Source organism: Cynoglossus semilaevis, chromosome 18 (assembly GCF_000523025.1).
Source record: "Cynoglossus semilaevis isolate Cse_v1.0 chromosome 18, Cse_v1.0, whole genome shotgun sequence".
Classification (NCBI taxonomy): Eukaryota; Metazoa; Chordata; class Actinopteri; order Pleuronectiformes; family Cynoglossidae; genus Cynoglossus; species Cynoglossus semilaevis.
This window is the reverse complement of record NC_024324.1, coordinates 12,263,335-12,280,957: the sequence shown is the minus strand read 5'-3', so window position 1 is coordinate 12,280,957 and position 17,623 is coordinate 12,263,335. Positions and strand designations below refer to the sequence as shown.

The 17,623-nt window shown below is 43.3% G+C and overlaps 3 protein-coding genes across 9 annotated transcripts; 1 reads left to right on the top strand and 2 right to left on the bottom strand.

The window, feature by feature from the left end:
- Positions 1-1,019: 1,019 nt before the first annotated feature.
- Positions 1,020-5,131, top strand: LOC103394540 (aquaporin-10-like). Of its 3 annotated transcripts, none has more exons than XM_017041054.2 (8): positions 1,020-1,147; positions 1,505-1,522; positions 1,872-2,134; positions 2,913-3,039; positions 3,204-3,341; positions 3,461-3,579; positions 3,852-4,069; positions 4,162-5,131. In XM_017041054.2, exons 3-8 carry the CDS (start codon positions 1,919-1,921, stop codon positions 4,373-4,375), a joined length of 1,032 nt encoding a protein of 343 aa, XP_016896543.1. In that variant the 5' UTR covers positions 1,020-1,147; positions 1,505-1,522; positions 1,872-1,918; the 3' UTR covers positions 4,376-5,131. The 3 variants fall into 3 exon arrangements, with proteins under 3 accessions (XP_016896543.1, XP_008330121.1, XP_008330120.1); XM_008331899.3 differs by having other exon boundaries at positions 1,505-1,643; XM_008331898.2 differs by lacking the exons at positions 1,020-1,147; positions 1,505-1,522 and having other exon boundaries at positions 1,643-2,134.
- Positions 5,132-5,596: 465 nt separating this feature from the next.
- On the bottom strand, positions 5,597-13,949 carry znf687b (zinc finger protein 687b). Of its 5 annotated transcripts, none has more exons than XM_008331900.2 (11): positions 13,698-13,949; positions 10,476-12,794; positions 9,728-10,023; positions 9,446-9,630; positions 9,098-9,274; positions 8,846-9,008; positions 8,636-8,648; positions 8,262-8,602; positions 8,011-8,111; positions 7,803-7,890; positions 5,597-7,174 (listed from the first exon to the last, which is right to left on the bottom strand). In XM_008331900.2, the coding sequence occupies exons 2-11, from the start codon at positions 12,778-12,780 to the stop codon at positions 6,566-6,568; spliced, it is 4,278 nt and encodes a 1,425-aa protein (XP_008330122.1). In that variant the 5' UTR covers positions 12,781-12,794; positions 13,698-13,949; the 3' UTR covers positions 5,597-6,565. The 5 variants fall into 5 exon arrangements, with proteins under 5 accessions (XP_008330122.1, XP_024920657.1, XP_016896533.1 ...); XM_025064889.1 differs by having other exon boundaries at positions 9,728-9,990; XM_017041044.2 differs by having other exon boundaries at positions 9,728-9,969.
- Positions 13,950-14,022: 73 nt separating this feature from the next.
- Positions 14,023-17,487, bottom strand: LOC103394542 (26S proteasome non-ATPase regulatory subunit 4). Its single transcript, XM_008331904.3, has 10 exons — positions 17,358-17,487; positions 16,659-16,799; positions 16,325-16,439; positions 16,138-16,224; positions 15,975-16,043; positions 15,673-15,888; positions 15,395-15,503; positions 15,180-15,311; positions 15,053-15,102; positions 14,023-14,514 (listed from the first exon to the last, which is right to left on the bottom strand). The coding sequence occupies exons 1-10, from the start codon at positions 17,381-17,383 to the stop codon at positions 14,344-14,346; spliced, it is 1,116 nt and encodes a 371-aa protein (XP_008330126.1). The 5' UTR covers positions 17,384-17,487; the 3' UTR covers positions 14,023-14,343.
- Between the last annotated feature and the right edge of the window lie 136 nt (positions 17,488-17,623).

Genomic DNA, 17,623 nt, shown 5'->3' with positions numbered 1-17,623 from the left:
ATTTTTATAGTAAAATATAACGTTTTTTGTTTAATTTCTGGCGTAGTTTTAGCATTTTTGGTGAATATTTTACAGGTGGATCCATATTCTGGTTAGTGTTTTTGACTATTTCTGTTGTTTCCGATTAATTTTATTTTTGGGATCTAGTTGTGTGGAAAAATAATGTGGGAGTCGCAGAAATTATTTAAAAAATAATTAAAAGTGGCAGATTTTCACTAATTTTTGATAATTGTTTAGGGAAAAATGTATATAGTGTAAGAGAATGTCTTGTTCATTTTAAATGTTGACTAAATAAGTTGTTTTTTCTTTTTTTTTTCTTTTCTACAGAATACTACCATCTACTGGTCACTGATAGGTAGCGAACTTAGCTTTAGCTTTAGTTACACATATATTAAACAGTAGCGAAATTATTAAAGGTTGAGATATACACTTTTTTGAATAAATATTGTAATTATTCATCATAATTCTAATTTAATTCGGTTTTCAAAAGATAACTATTTTATTCATGTTCCACAAGGGTACTTTGGCGGAGTGACACATTTTATGAGTAGATTTTAGCAAGAAATGCGGTCGGTTGTTTGGTTTAGCTCCGCCAACAACAATTTCCGGCCACACGTCAGGTCCTCTGGTGGCAAAAGGAAGCAATTGCATACATTAACGCTTTGGCGGGAACATGTTGATAAGTGCAATAGCGGACTTCAGACAGAAGAGGGCGCAATTTGCTAACAAACGTTTGGCCAGAACTTGTTGTTGGCGGAGCTAAACCAAACAACCGACCGCATTTCTAGATAAAATCTACTCATAAAACGTGTCACTCCGCCAAAGTACCCTTGTGGAACATGAATAAAATAGGTATCTTTCGATAGAAGAAAACCGAATTAAATTAAAATTACGATGAATAATTACAATTCTAACTCACAAAAAGTGTATATCTCAACGTTTAACAATTTCGTGACCGTTTAATATCTGCGTAACCAAAGCTAAAGCTAAGTTCGCTACCTATCAGTGACCAGTAGATGGCGATATTCTGTAGAAAATCAAATTAAAAAATAAAAACGGCTGATTTGGTCAAAATGGAGGAACAATACTGGGCCTTGAATACGTGGATGTTCTTTGTGGATTACCACACTGCCAAACAACAACAATGGTAATAATGACAATAATATTAATAATTTGGTGATGTTTAAATACAAAATGTGAAATGTTGAGAGGAATATATTGCACATTTTTAGGCAAAGGAAGCTTGAAATAAATACTACACAACATGAAAAGCTGTCAACCATTTTTGTTTTAAAAAAATAAGGATATAATAAAGAGCTCTCAGAAACTCTCCATTTTACTACATTTGAAGTCACTTTACATAATTCTTTGGCTTATATTTGTTGAACTTTAATTTGTCTTCTGCTTTAGCTGTTTAACAGTTAGTATTTACCTTAGCAGCCTTTTGATGCAGCTAACGGATAGTTTTTTCTACTAATTAATTAATTTTTTTTCTATCCTGCAGAACAGGTGGCAGACTACGGTAAACCTTTTACTCTTTTTAAACAAAGTATAAATATGTGACTTCAATGTTTTGTGGAAACTTGTAAGAGAAGAAGAAATCCACTCAAACGACAGGAACAATCAGAGGCAACAAGCAGCAGGTGGGTCAACAACCAAACCAGAGTTTCAGCAGCAGCAGCAGCAGCAGCAGTCTGAAGTACTCTGTAGCAGGCTGTAGTATTTTGTGGACATCTGCAGCTGTCTGTAGTATGTCATAGTAGGCTGCAGTACTATGTTGTACTCTTTGCTACTATTAGTTTGCAGCACCTCAGTCTTTGTGAGTGTTTTCAGGTCTGAGTCAGGTGTCCTGTCACTCTCGTCTGCTTTAGCTCCTCAGTCTGGTCATAAAGTGTGTGACGCAGCTGACTGCTCCAGTATGAAAGAGCACACTGTGTTCGTCCAGGCAGAAGGTGCACTGCACTACAGGTCCCCTCCACCTGTTGGTCGTGGGGCCAAACATCTGACCACTGAACAGTGGACGGAGCAGGAGGAAGGACGCTCAGTGATGGACAGGCTGCTGAGAAAGTGTCGGATCAGGAACCAGCTGCTCAGACAATGTCTGGCTGAAGGTCTGGGAGTCTACGTCATGATGGTGAGTGTGTAGACGCCTGAGAAGACAGAGGTCAGCAGAAAACAAAATGTTGTTTTTTAAATGTCCACAGGTCTTTAAATGTGGTCTCCTCCCAACATTAGCTGTAAAAGTTTGTATTTTTATAGTTTATAGTTTGTGTAGTAATTGTTTAAGTTATAGGTTCTGATTCATATTTGAAGTAGTGACATAAAAGTATTGCAGTGAGTGAATGTTTCCAGTATATAACCAAGGACTTTGGCCTGAAGAGGACTGAAGAGAGCAGAGCAGTGTGTGACAGTGTGTGTGTGGGGGGGGGGGGGTCTGGTGCAGGAGCCCATCATCTATGACTGTTGTTGTTTATCTTTACTACATTTTATTTGTGTGTGTGTCTGTCTGTGTACGTGCTGCTTCATCGAAGCACATGTGAACACACCAACTTTTACAGCTCACATCATAAACGGCTTCCACAGAAATCAGGTTTGATGAAGTCAGTGGACTCAGGGTTGGGGATAAATGCATATTTATATTCTATTTTTATATGTGTGTGTATATATAAATATATATTTATTTATTTACATTTGTCTTCGAACAATGGTTCTCAAAAATAAATTTAGCAAAGAAGAACTGTGTTCATCTGAGACCAGTAAACGTTGGAGAGAATTTATTTTAATAAAATTATTAGATTATTCATAAGCCAAAGCCAAATTGTAAAAATAAGTAGTACTACAAGTACTTTCAGTGTCATGGACTGTGCCTTGTCATCTTCTCTTACTTCCTCCTCCTCCTCCTGTCTTCACAGCTGTTTGGATGCGGTGCTGTTGCCCAAGTGACCACAACCAGAGAGACGATGGGACAGTACCTGTCCATCAACCTGGGCTACGCTCTGGGAGTCACTTTTGGCATCTTTGTGTCCCATGGAGTCTCAGGTATTGTTATTATTATTCTGTCCAATGTTGGTGAAGTTACTTTTTACCCTGAAGAAGACAAACAACCCTTTCCACCAAAGCCTCTTGTGTCCAACACATTTTCTAACCCGAGTCGTCCCCAACATGAAGCTCAGACTCAGGTCGTTGTTGCTTCCTGTCCTCAGGCGCCCACCTGAACCCTGCTGTGTCCCTGAGCCTGTGTGTCCTGGGCAGACATTCGTGGTTCAAGCTGCCGTTCTACGCCGTCTTCCAGTTGATTGGAGCCTTTCTGGCTGCAGCCACAGTCTATTTGCAGTATTACGGTAAGTGACATTGAAATATCCCGACAGAACCGACCACAGAGGTGATGCTGAATCTTGGTTTTATGTTTCGTTTGCTGCTGCTGCTGCTGCTGCTGCTGCTCTGATGATGAGGCCTGTAGATGCCATCCATGCCTTCAGTGGAGGTCCACTCACCGTGTCAGGTCCCAACGCCACGGCAGCCATATTTGCCACATACCCAGCTGATTACCTCAGCCTGTGGGGAGGCTTCTTGGACCAGGTATTGGATGCTAGCAAATATTTATTACTAATCTTGTGTGTACAGTACAACAACAGACTACTACAGTACTACTGCAGTACAACAACAGACTACTACAGTACAACAACAGACTACTATTACTACCACTAATATTAATTAGACAGAAAAAACTAATGATGAGACAGAACCACTAATAATAACCCACAGAACCCTTTTTCACTACAAAAACAAAACTGTCATTTCAGTCACTTCATATCTGCCTGTTGTGTTTTTTTCCTCCACCTGTGTCTCAGGTGATCGGCACAGCTGCACTGCTGCTGTGCGTCCTGGCGCTCGGGGACCAGAGGAACATTTATGTCCCCGACGGTCTCCAACCTGCCCTCGTGGGATCAGTAGTGCTGGTTATCGGCATCTCTATGGGCTCCAACTGTGGCTACGCCATCAACCCGGCCAGGGATTTCGGGCCTCGTTTGTTCACCTTCCTTGTCGGCTGGGGAAATGATGTTTTCATGTGAGTGCTTTCTCTCAGGTTTCTGACATTTTTTAAAAGAAATGTCTTTTCTTCACATTTTCTTTTCCTAAGTTTTGCTGATGTTTCTGCAGAGCGGGAGGAGGCTGGTGGTGGGTACCGTTAGTGGCTCCCTGTGTGGGGGCGTTGTTGGGAACGCTGATCTACGAGCTGCTGATTGAAGCCCACCATCCTCCCTCTCCTCCTGAGGCCCAGGCCTCGTGTCAGGAGGTCACTGAGGACAAGACGGAGCTGGAGCTGGAGCTGGAGGAGGTGGAGCCAGGCCGCCAGAAAAACACCTCGCACTGAAAGAGAAGCCACGCTTGACAAGAATATATAAAAAAAAAAACATTTGTGCATTTAATGTAATCCCGATGTGACGGCCGACAAACGTGAGTAAATGTGTAACACACCTGTGATGTGGGAGGTGTTTAAAGGCAGTTGGAAACTTGGAAATTTGATGGCTGAAAGTTTATTTGCCACCATTTTTGTTGACATAAATATTTGGTATAACTACAGTGACTGTGTAGATGTTGAAATCTTTTCCTAAGAACGTTTTTATTTAATTATTTCTGACGTGATTAACCTCACAGATTAATTTAAGAGATTCATTTTGACGAATGTTAAGAAACAGCAGAACCCAAACGTCATCTTTTCCACATTTATTTTGAAACGGCACAAATGTATGGCATTTCAGCAAGCAGACCACAACCATTGAGGAAAGGAAACAAAAGGACATGAGACTTTCCAATATTCAGCTACTGTATATAAATATGATAGCATGACATATAAAAGATACAAACCAGAGGAGAAACAGAAAAACAATCCGACCGACGGTCTCCTGACCACGAAGGCTGTTTTTGGAACATACAAAAGAAATGAAGAGTACAGCAAGCACTGGATCTGCAGATAAAAAAGAAGCATCTGAGGAGATAAACATTTGATTTTCATACACGATTAGACGACACGACCCTCACACGCTCACTCTGTTCTTTAATTACAATGTATAGCTACCTCAGGGAGTTTGTTTTTTCTTTTAAACTTCAAATTGTTCTTGGAAAAAAAGAGAAAAAGGTTAAACCTTACAAGTACAAATACTATACGTATTCACATTATATCGAGTTACTAAAAACAAAATGCTTTCTTTTTAGTGTACTTATATGTATTTACATGTCAAAACTCTAATAACACATACACTACAGGCAGGAAACCTGACCTCTCCTAGAGCCACGATAAACATCACCACACGTTATTCACACTACACAGGTCACAGCTCTCCTGTGACCTCGTCAATGTTTGCGTTATACACCTTTCCTTGGCGAGAGAAAAAAGAAATCGTACAAAATTTGATGCAACGCACTCAAAATGACTAAGAGAATTAATGTTTTGTACAAATAAATATTAGAGCAAAATAATAATAATAATAATAATAATAATAAAATATCAGTGGCAAATTCTACAAACAATCCTCGTCATGTTTCACATGTTGTTACAGGTCGGTTTCAGCAGCAGAGTGTAACATTGTTACAGGTCGGTTTCAGCAGCAGAGGCTGTTAGAACTGATCTGAGGCCAGAAGAACTCCAGCACAGGAAGGAGAAGTCAGGCAGGATGTAGTGTTGGTTAAAAAAAAGCCTGATTTTTACAAAATTACCAGATTTTTTTTATTGGTCTGTTTTGCTAGTTTGGTACTCAAACTATCATTACAAATATTATGCAACGTGGTCAGAAAAATGCACATGTTCAATTGAGTAAATGAACAGTATAAAGCTACTGTTTTTACAGGAAGTAACGGAACTGCTCAGGTGTTCCGTCTGAGCCTGTTGTAGCAACAGCATCATATTCCCACATGATTGTTTTAATAACCTGAACTCGTGTAGTACTTTTCTAGCCCTGACGACCACTCAAAGTACTTCACACTACAGGTTTTTTGTAGACCAAAGAAGTACTTGCAATGGTATTTTGGGTACATGTAGTTGCAGAAAAATCAGTGCAAAATTCAGTCTATTACAGACTGAATGTTTATATGTTATTTCCATTAAAATGCCAGCACTTAGTGTTAAAAATGCCTGATTTCTCCTTCAGTGCAAACAAATGTGTATCTGGTGAACAGTGAAGTATTAGTATTATGTCATGGTGTTGGGGGGCTGGGGGTGGGAAGCTGTTTGTGAGTTTATTAAAAGCTACACTCAGGATGAAATGTATGGAAACAAAATTTCAATGACCGTTTGATATTGAAATGTATGACTCAGGGGGGGCGGGGGTGATGGTAGGGGGGGCTGCTCCAGAGCTGTTCTGTTATCTTATGCGTGTTCACTTTAGTGACAGGAACATGGGTAGACATGCAGGTACATTTGCACAGCAGTAGTGCTACAGATTTGAACGGGTTTGCTGCAGCTAAAAAGAAAACCAGGAGAGAGGAAGCAGCTGTTCATCAACATTCATGTTCCACCTCCTGCTCCTGCTCCTTCTACGTCCGTCTCTGAGCATCTGCCCTGTCTCTACTGGGGCTTGTCTGTCTTGTGTGCGGTGAGGAAGGCCATTCCATGGGTCCTGAAGTGGGTGTTGAGGTCCGAGGCTTTGTCAAAGCGTCGGCCACACACCTTACAGCTCAGATTCCCGTCTCCATCTTCGGCCGCCCCCTGAGGGGAGACGGCAGGAGAGCCGGCCAGAGGGCTGTGAGGGCGGGTGGTGCCGCGTTCCGTGTCGCTCTGGGTTTCCCTCACGCGATGGGCGATGAAGCGGTGCCGGGCGAGGGAGCCAGCGGAGGCGAAGCAGACGCCGCACTGCAGGCACTGGAATGATGCGTTGTCGGCACGATGCTGGGGGATGTGGCGCTGGAACTCAGCGCCATCTTCCGTGGAGAAGCCGCAGGGCACGCAGCGGAAAATGTTGTCGTCTTCTTCTAACTCGCCGGGGGTCAGGGATGTCGAAGCCGTGGACGCTCTGGTTCTCTTGGCAGGACCGCCACCTTCCTCACCGTCTTCTGTGGCGTTCTCCTCCTCCTCACCTACTCTCACTCCTGCTGGTGCTCCTTCGCCGTCCTGTTCTGAGGAGCTTCCAGGACCTTCTCCACCAGTGGCTGCACGTTTCCTGGTCATGGGTGGACCCTGAGGAGGCGAAGACGGTGAGAGAGAACCAAAACTTTTAATTTGATTATCAAAAAAACAAACTTAAAAAAAAGCGCTCCTTGCTCCTAAAGGAAATTCTAAATATCTGGTAAAATAAAAAAAAGAAAAGCATAACAACTACAAACAAAACCAAATAAACAAGTACAACTTCATCAATTAATTAAATGTGAAACTTTAATTTTATTTATTTTTCTTTTCATTGTAATTATTAACATTTGACAGCGAGCTCTGACATTTTGTTTTTGTTCATCTCAGTTTATAAGGAAAAAAAAAACTCTGAAGTTCAGAGGAGACCTGATGACGACATGGACTATTTAAATCAAAACATGAGGAAAAACGTTGCTGTGGAGATGAAGGCTGTTTCTGCAGCAGCTGAGAGAAAACCTGGGTCTGAGTTTGTGACCAGCCTGGATTCAGTGGCAGTTCTGGACGTACACAGAAGAAGCTAAGTCTTTTTTTTTTCAATATTACTATTGTCTTGTGTTTTTTTCTTCTTATTTTATTCCCTCAATGTGCTGCTGTTTTCCTTCTCATTGCTGTGGGTTTGCTGTTTTGTTATTTGAATGATTTTGGTAAAAATAATGAAACTGATCAGCTGTGGACTCACCTGTCCATCTGTGGTTCTGTGGTGAAGCCGAACATGTTTGTCCAGTAGGAGGCGACTGCCAAAGGTTCTTTTGCCCTCTGTGCAGTACCTGACGAATAATGACACCCAAATGTCCATGAGTCCATTTACTCAGTACAGACGTGCCAAAATTATAATGTAATATTAATGAAAAAAAAATCACAGGCAGACATGTAACTGATGCACTCACTGGCAGCGGAAAACTCGTTTGTTGCCCTCGTGAATGACACGCTCGTGACGTCTGAGGCTGGATGACGTGCTGAACGTCCCCCCACAGATACCACAGGGGAACTTTGAAGAGGTTTCACAACGCGAGGCGAAGGGAGGGGAGACAGAGGTCAGGGAGGGGAGACAGAGGTCAGATTGATGACATTAAACTTCCATGTAGCACAAAAAAAAATCCCCATTTCAAACTGAACTGGGATGTGTGTTAAGTCCAACCTTTCCGTGCTCCATCTTCACGTGCGTCAGGTAGTCGTCACTGTCAGTGAACATGCTCTGACACTGAGGGCAGGTCCACTCTGTCTGAGAGCTGGGTTGACCACTGCCCCCTGTAGCACTGGAGCGGTTCCCCGGAGCCTCGTAGTCATCGTCCGCACCCTCTTCCTCCTCGTCGTCTTCCTCTTCCTCCTCCTCCTCCTGTTCGCGGCCCCAGTCTTCTCCGTCGGAGTTGTCAGGCTTTATGATCGACTTTGATTTCAGGCCGGAGGGACTTGAGGTGCTGGTCGGGGCTGAGGCAGCGTTAGACGCGTCAGACTGGGACTCTGGTTTGACTGACTGGCCTCTGTTGTCAGACTCTGGTTTGACTGACTGGCCTCTGTGAGTGGTCTGAGTGAGGAGGGGGGGTGAAGACATTCATATAAATATGTAAATACACCTTTAAATGTTTATTATTCCGACCAGTCCACAACAACAATCTGAGGCTGATCTAAGATAAGCCTTTGTTGACACCGCGTTTACTGGAAAGAACAATGAACAACAACAACAACAACAACACAGAGTTTGTGTTCAGTTGGAGAACAAACCTTGATGTGCTCCATCATTGAGCCTTTCTGGGCGTAGAGCTTAGTGCAGTCAGGACACTTGAACACGTGCACTTTCTGTTTAGCTAAATGAATGTCAAAGTGCATGTACAGCATGGGTTTTTGGGTGAAGACCGTATCGCACATCACACACTTGTAGATCATCCTGCAGGAAAAAAGAGGAATTACAGGAGAAAGGTTAACGATGTATTTCCTTGAAAGTCTGTGTCAACTTTCAGCATTCACTCTACATACTTGGCCTGTCCCCCCGTCAGAGTCGGGTGCTGGGTGCTGATGTGGCTCTGGGCACTGGGAGAAGACTTGAAGGCCATGGGGCAGCTGGGGCACTTATGGAAGACCTCGCAGTGAGCCGTCTGGATGTGTGACTTGATGGAGTTCAACCCCCCAAACACAACTTGGCAGTTTGAGCACCTGGATGAAGAAAAGAAAATCATCAATTCCATTAGTTTTTTGGAAGCCAGTGTAAAAATGATTTAATGGACAAAATATTTATAATTTCTCAAAAAAAAAGAGGAAATGACACTTCAACTGCTAAGGAACAACATTTGCCTCGGCCAGCCTACAGCTGGATCATCAACACACCTGTAGCCGATGCGTCTGGCGAAGTGCAGACAGGCCTCCTCCAAGTGGGTCTGAAAACTGGCCTGGGGGGCGGTCCCTCCACACTCTGGACAGACGTGGGGCGCCTTGTGTTTATGGATCCTCTTGTGAGCAGCCACGGAGCACGTGTTTGGCAGCATCATCGGTGGAGAGCACTGTGTACATGTCTGCCACAGAGGGGGAAAATACACAAAGATGAGTTGGTGCCAGGGAAATTCAGCTGTACCAACACACACACACTGTGTTCTTACGACTATGACATACTGAATTGGCAGTAGCTCTGATCTGCTGGAAATGTGTGACCAGCTCAGCCTTGCTGGCAAACTGTGTTTGGCACTCAGGACATTTGAAGTTGTTGTACTGCAGCCCCTCGGCCTTCTTGCAGGGCAGAGGCATCAGAGCTTGTGGAACCTGAGGTGCGCGGCGGACGGGCCGCGGCTGAGATGCTGCTGTAGAAGAGGAGTCCTTCAGGGGGCTGGAGTTTGAGGAGGCGGCAGGACCACTGGCTGTGGAGGAGGAAGAGGAGACTGGAGGAGAGGAGGATGAAGAGGAGAGCAGGCCTGGTCAGGCAAACATGGGAAATCAAAACAGATGGAACAGGGTCACCAGAGAATTAGGGACAAAGATTCAGATTTTGTTCTGTAAATTCAAACTGAACCTTGTTTTTTTTAATAACGATAGTTATTGTGATCAACCTTTAGACTTTTACACGTTGATCTCAAATCCCTTTTAGAATTCGTAGCCTCAAATATTCCGGCCGCTTCTTGATTTTTCTTATCCTCTATATTACTGTAACAATGACATTTGGTTAAATCCGTTTGTTTAAAATACCAAATTATCTAAATTATTATAAATACCATGGCATATTATTGCTTTGTTTTCATCTGGTTTTGCCTAATCTGAGATAAAGGTGACTAATGTTGCATAACACCTGAAATGACATTTTGAGCAGGTGCAGAGGTTAAAAGAACAGCATGAATTATAACAAACATTTTTGGCACTGACTGCTCACCTCCAATGGGTGTTATGTCCTGCTGTCCGATCATCTGCTCCACAGTGACAGGCCTCATGACCAGATGTGAGCACTGCATGACCAGGCCACGCTCCTTATGTTCCCTGGCATGCAGCAGCAGACTGCACTTATTGAAGAAGGCCAGTCTCTTAGCACAATGGTTACAGGTCACTTCAATGCGAAGGGACCGACGGTCGTAGTGTCGAGCCAGACTTCGCTCCAGGGCGAAAGCGTCTCCACACTCGAGGCAGCGGTACCCTGTAGAGGGGAGTGGGAGGCCCCACTCTGGAGGCGGGGGCGCCGACAGGTCTGGCTTGTAGCTCGGCAAGAGGTTCTTACTGTTGAGGATTTTGTTAAAAGCCTCCACCAAGCTTGATTGGCTGCGAGAGATGACGGCGCCTGTGCTGTTTACTATAGAAGCCGGTTTGTTTGGCGACAGGGTGCCGCTGCCTCCGTTGGCGGCTTTATTAGTAGCAGTGCGTACACTGATCCCGCCAGCAGCAACTGAGAACTTGGGGGAGGAAGCCACAGCAGGGGTTGCGGGGAGAGCAGCAGATTTTGTGATGCTCACAGCGGTGGCAGACACCTTGGTCTTATCAGAAGCAGCCATTTTGTTTTGGACCTTTGTGGCAGCAGCGAGCATGACACTGCTGGCAGCCAGAGTGGACACCGGCAGAGCATTGAGAGCACTTACTTTGGGTGATGATGCTGTTGTATGACCAGGAGAACCTTCAAGTTTCTGAGTCTTGTTTCCTACTATCTTGCGCTCTCCACTTTGAGCTTTTGACTCTGAACCTGTCCCTGCAGCGCCTCCTTTAGGAGCTACCCTCGTGACAGTTCTGGTGATTCCCCCTGTGGAGGTTTTGATGGTTTTTATTCGGACCTTCAGTGGTCGGGATGGAGCTCCAGATGCACTGACATTTGCTTCTCCTCCACCAGTAGACGTTGTTTTGGACTTTTCTTCGTCCACATCCATTTTGTCCTCACTTGTTCTTGTATTTTCACCCTTGTCAGCTTTATCATCCACAAGCCTGTCAATCCCATTCCCCACTTCCATCTCCTCCTCCTCTTCTTTAGGCTCCCGCAGCTCTGGAGGCGGTGGAGTTGAAGCCACTGCTGGGCTGGAGCATCTTTTCGTTGTGGCCTGAGCAGTGGATTTTGGTATCTCAGGTTCAGGACTCTCTGGGGAGTCTCTTTCTTCTATGACATGTTCTGGATTCCTTTCCTCCAACTGGGGACTCTCGGTTGAGCCAGATTGAGGAGTAGATGATGCGAGAGATGCTCCTGATGGAGTGTCTCCAGATTTAGGGTGAGCCGAAGTTAAGGATTGTGGGGTAGAGGCAGAGTCAGACTTGTAACGCTGACTCAGTTGAGTGCAAGTTGGGGAGTCTGGGGTCTCCTGGATCACCAGAGGACTCCCTAGATCAGGGTCAGAATCCTCCTCCTCCATCTGCTGGTGCTGAAACCCAGCAGAGTTATTTTTGGGACCTCCGTTAAAAGGCTGAGAGGAGTGCAGCGGGTGTGAGGAGAGGGCAGAAGGTGATGTTGGAAGTAGAGGTTTTGAGGGGGGAAAGAAAGGTGATGCAAGTCCGACAGGCCCAGCTGCAGCATGAGGCAGTGACCCTGTTGATAAAGAGGACGATGAAGGTATTGATGCTTTGACACTGTCCCTCTCTTGGCCTGTGTCCTGCTGTTGCTGGTGTTGCTGCTGTAGAAGCTGCATCTTTCTGGCCCGGCCCACTGGATCTCCAGAGCCCTGTGCCACAAGGGGCTTAAGTCTGTTGAAAATATTTCCACCCTGCTTATGAGACTTGGTGGCGCCTGTTACTTCTGAAGTCACTTTTGGTGTGTTCATTGCCCAAGGTGCTCCATTAGACTGGGTCTGGGTGAGATGAAGTGGTGTGGAAACACCTGACGCCCCAAAACCGTTGTGATTTAGAGCTTCAGATTCTGCCACTCCAGGGGCACAAGCCCCTAGTCGTGGACCAACATCCACTCCTGCTATCACGTCAATGGGGTCCTGATCTGTCTCCCCCTCCCCTCCATCTACAGCCTCCAGGCGTACTTTATTTTTCACAATCACACTAACAATGGAGGTGTCTGACTGGGGGTCAGACGGACTCGGTGGCCTCAGGGCTGACCCAACGCCCACCACGTTATCCTGCTTCCCCAGTGGTGCCCCCCCACTTCCATGGGGTCCCTCTGCCTCTTCGGGGGCAGATTGAATGGCCTCTTTGGCATCGATGTCAGGAATATCGAAGGCTGCCAACAGGTCATCAAAATCTGGGGTCTTCATGTCCCCCATACCGGGATCAACTCCTGCGAAACAGAGAAAAATAAGCTTTAGGCATAAAAATGTACTGGGATGTCTATTTATTCTTCAGCTTTTGTTCTATTAGCACATTTGAAAAAAAAAATCTCAGCTGAGCAAAGTGCTATATTTGTTGATTATGAAGTTAACTGTGATTCTAATGAACATGTGGTCAAACAGATGTCAAGCACGGAACTGTCAACCGCCAGAGCTGTAGTGCATTATCACACCTCTGGTTAACCTCTGGTTCTATTGCTGTTTCCAAACACAACATTTGTGATGATGGGCACTGCTTTGCCCAGAAATAAAAAAAACCGAATCTAACAGGTAAACGCTTTTCCGAAATATCTTAAGCAGCGATAGCAGGCTAACGATATCATATTGTCAAGAAAAATAATCATATACAACCAGAAACGCTTCATCCGACTAGCTTGCCGCTATCAATGCAGCCAAGCTTCACAGACCCTGCAGCGTAGCATCTCCGTTAGCCACTTAGCATTTTAGCTTCGCCTTTTTTTTTGCACCCAATCCCCTTTTTAGTGATAGATACAGTATGCTGTACAGGGACTGGTGGACTGTGCTTTATTGGAGCATCACGCCAAAACACTGCAGTGGTGACTATTTACGTAAGAATGGAACGCCCTTTACCAGGCAACAAGCCTGGGTTTTATTCTGAGCTGTCGCTGTTCCTCCTCCCAGACTGAGGCAGGCTAAACTGGCCGCTGAGCTTCAGCCAAGACAGAGGGGTCATTTAGCTAACTAGCTAGCGCTCCACCGTTTAAAAAAACCACCGGCAGCGGCTGGCAGTATCCGACAGTATCAACCCGCTGACGGAAGGGTCGACGATGTCGGAAAATTAATGTTCGGGACTGGGGCTTTGCTTTAATATATCATGGAGTTTGATTGTTTACCTGGATATGCGATTCCCGACTATCCAAGCTCGCTTTCAGCTGAAAATGCTGCGCTTCCTGTCACGTGATTAGAGACATCCTATCAGGATGTGCTGGAGCTGGGAAAAATGAACGGCGACTGCTGAGCAACGACACGTATGTTTGTTTTCTGCCATAAACTATTCACCTGCATCCACAGGACACGGTTTCATAACGGAGACAGAACATTTGAATCTGAGGCAGTATCAGATACCGGAACCCAGTCTACAATGTGCACTCCTAAGAACGTAAGACCACAAATCATCAATCGAATTAATGTTTTTAAAAAAAGACACTTATAGACAAATTGTACACATGACTTTTATTGCAAAATACAAAGTAAACATGGCAGAGGTGAGTGGGTAAATACTTAGTTTAAAAGTCTAACATTTGCTTTTTTTTAATCCATCAGTAATATCATTAGGTAGGAAACTGTATGGTAAGAATGCACAAGGCAGATTTGAAAAAGGCCTATATCATGTTTATAAGTAGTAGATTAGGTTCCTGGACACTTGGATAATGTTTTGTGTGTCTTTAAATGAAGATACTAACTGTCAGTGAGAACTGTCTGATAGTCCTGCGTTGGTATTGTCAAAGTCTGGAGTCCGTGTCCGTAGTCCTTGGCTCGTTATTTCTTCTTCTCTTCATCCTTCTTTCCTTCGGGCTTGTTTCCTGACTGGGAGGCCAAGGAGCCCATGGCGTTTCGGATGGCCTCGTTGTTTGGGTCGACACCAGGAAGGTTCTCCAGGACACTCTGGAGGAACTCTGGGTCTTGCATTACATCGTAGTCGTCTTCCTCCTTTATAGAAACGATAAAGGATTTTAAAGATAAGCAGTTTTGGGATCAGGTGTCTCCTTAATATGGCCTAAGCTGGTAGCTGTCTTATATAATCAGTATAAAATTGAGGCTAAATCTAAGTTAAGCTGTAACATAATAAACGATTTTAAAAAGATTTTATGGTCTCAGAGCTTCAATAAAAAATACATTTTGGTTTCAGTTAGAAGGGAATTCACAGTAATACATGACAGTGTTTAGTTTCCTCTAAAACGTGTGGGAAGAACAATGACGTGTCATAGAGAAAGCAGTAAACTAGTGTTTGAAACCATGAAAGACAGTGGAATCTATTTTAATTTAAAAATGAATACAAGCACAGTTCCTTTTGAGACCACTAGAGGGAGCACATCCTGAGCTATGCAGCTTTATGCATGGCTATGCTTGTCTATAACTAACAATATAATCAGTGATGAATTAAGCCTACATTTCCTGATTTAATAATATTGTATAATTTCACTGTGTCATGTTACAGTTTGTGAGAATTATTTGAGGAAGAACCAACCTTGACTGATTCTGAAGTGTCCATGGCAGCAGAGACCATTTCACTGTACTCTGTTCACAACAAACACATATTAATCTTTTTTGTTGTTGTGACAAAACCAACATTTTGATAATTAAAGATAACTCACCTCCTCCAGCAAGAGACATCTGCATGGCATAAGCAATCTGCTCCTCCTCTGTCATGCTACTGAAATCAGGTAGTACTGCAACACCTTCCTCAGACTGAGACACTGACATCTTCAGTAAGGTCTCCTCTGATTCTGATACAAAATTGAAAAAAGTAATTCAATTCTAGGAACTAATTTAGTCAATACAGCTTTCTAAGTCAATAAAATCTGGTTACCGTCTGCGCTGGGTGTGGGCACGCCAGCCTCAGCTGCAGAGGCCGCGGCTGCTCTGCGAGCCTCTTCCTCCTGTCTTTGTCGCTGCTCCTCCATTGACACACGCAGAGCCTAAATAAAAATAAACAAATAAGAACAATGTTAAGCAGGAAATTCTTCAAAACAGAAAAATGATTAAACTGTCTGGAAGTCAATATTATCACTGCAGTCTTTGAAACTTTTTTCCATTGATGACAGTTGCCGACCATGCCTCTAATAAAAATGTTATGTTGCAGCTTACCAAAGCCAGCTCAGGGTCAGCGCTAGGATCAACACCAAACTCAAAGTCACTGGCACCAAGGCCCATCATGGATCCTCCTTCACCAGCCAGGATAGGAGAAGAGAGCAGTGCATCAGCCAGACTGGGTCCAGGGGGGACTGTGACCAGGTGAGAACCTGTGCCCTCATTCCCATTTAGAGTGTGTATAAAAGTTGTCAATTTTTCTGTATTCACTTCCTGAAAAAACAGATTATGATAACTTCATAATGTTATTTTGGCATGTTTTAAAACAATTTAGTAAAAATGCAGCAAAATGTTCTTACCTCTTCCCCAAAGTTGATAATATCGACATTTACTTTCTCTTTTTTCAAACGTTTTGCCATCTTGACAAGCTACAGAAATATTTGGTTTAGGAACCCAAAAAAAAAGGTAATTATTACTTATAGACTTTGCAAAATGTGTTAAAACATTACATTTCAGACTTACATCTTTGTCATTATCCTCCACTGGACTTCCAACAAAAGCAATGATTCTCATCTTGTGGTTTTTTCCTTGTCTGTGCTTTAGTGCAAGCTACAAATTAATACGAAAATACAAAAAACCCTTAGAGACCTTACAACACAAAGTTAAAACTGTATCTAAATCATTGGATTAAACTGAGATGGATACATACATGAGCCACCCTGATGCCAGTGCAGAAGCAGATCTTTCCTTTGGGCTGTACAGCGTGGAGTTTAGACAGGATGCGCCCAGTGTCAGGTGTCAATGTGGTCAGTACCTCACAGTTACTACAAGCACAGTTACAGTAAAAGCAGTTGGCATTGTTGGAAACAATTGATTTGGAATAATTATTTTTGAAAACATTACATTGTTATTTTAAATGTACACTATTACACCTATAAAACTGTCTCAACAAAAACCTATAAACATCGAAAATGAGTTATTATTGCTACCTGAGGTATATTGATATTTATCATTTTTATTTGGATTAGGAGACATCATCTTACTTGGCCATGGTGATGAGGCCCACGTTGTTTTCTGGGTTACTGCGTGTTTTGGAGTGACAGACAATGTTGACAGCATCTTGCTGTGCCTGAAGTCTCGTCGGTAGAAAATCTCCATTTCTCATATATTCACTGTTGTCCACACTGAAGGCAAAATCATTCAATTAAACAGTCACGCATGTGTATGACCACTCAAACGTACTGCTAATATTACAAATCCGATTTCATTCGAGATGGCAAATAACTTTGAAAGAAAATAAACATTTTTCTCTTTATACTTTTATCAACGACCTGATGACACAACAACACAATAACACGTAGCTTTAGCATTGTTCGCTAACATTAGCGAGGATGACCTGTCAATGTGTCGCTGTTGTAAATAGTGAAAAACAGAGACTTGACAGTAAACAGTTGTCACACAGGTGACTTATATAAACAGCAATAATGTAACATGTTTTATTATTACAATTGCTCAAATAAGACACTTTGAGATGAACTGCACTGAGCCAGGATGACTCAGCCCGCAGATGAAACAGTTAGCCGGCTAACAGTCAACACTTAATTATCGACACAGTTATACGGTTATTTTCAACTTACTTTGGTCAGTGAACTACATAAGTACGATTTATTACGTACCGCCTATTTTAGCAAACTGTCAAAATATCATCAGTTGTATATAAACATGTTTCAATCGTCTCTTACCAGACCATAGTACTTTCGAGCACCATCTTGGAAACTTATTGTTTTTCTTCGTTTGTGGTATTGACGGTAGCTTTCTGACAAACAACATTTTAGACGTAGTACTGCCACCTGCTGGGCCGACTCGGAATCGATATTACTTCTAACGAGGTCTTAACGGCTGTTAGCATACTTACGTTACTGCCACATAAAGAAACTAATTTTCATTGTCTTGTTTGCTTAAAAAAAACCTAAAATGTTAATAATTAACCAGAAATATCACATTATAC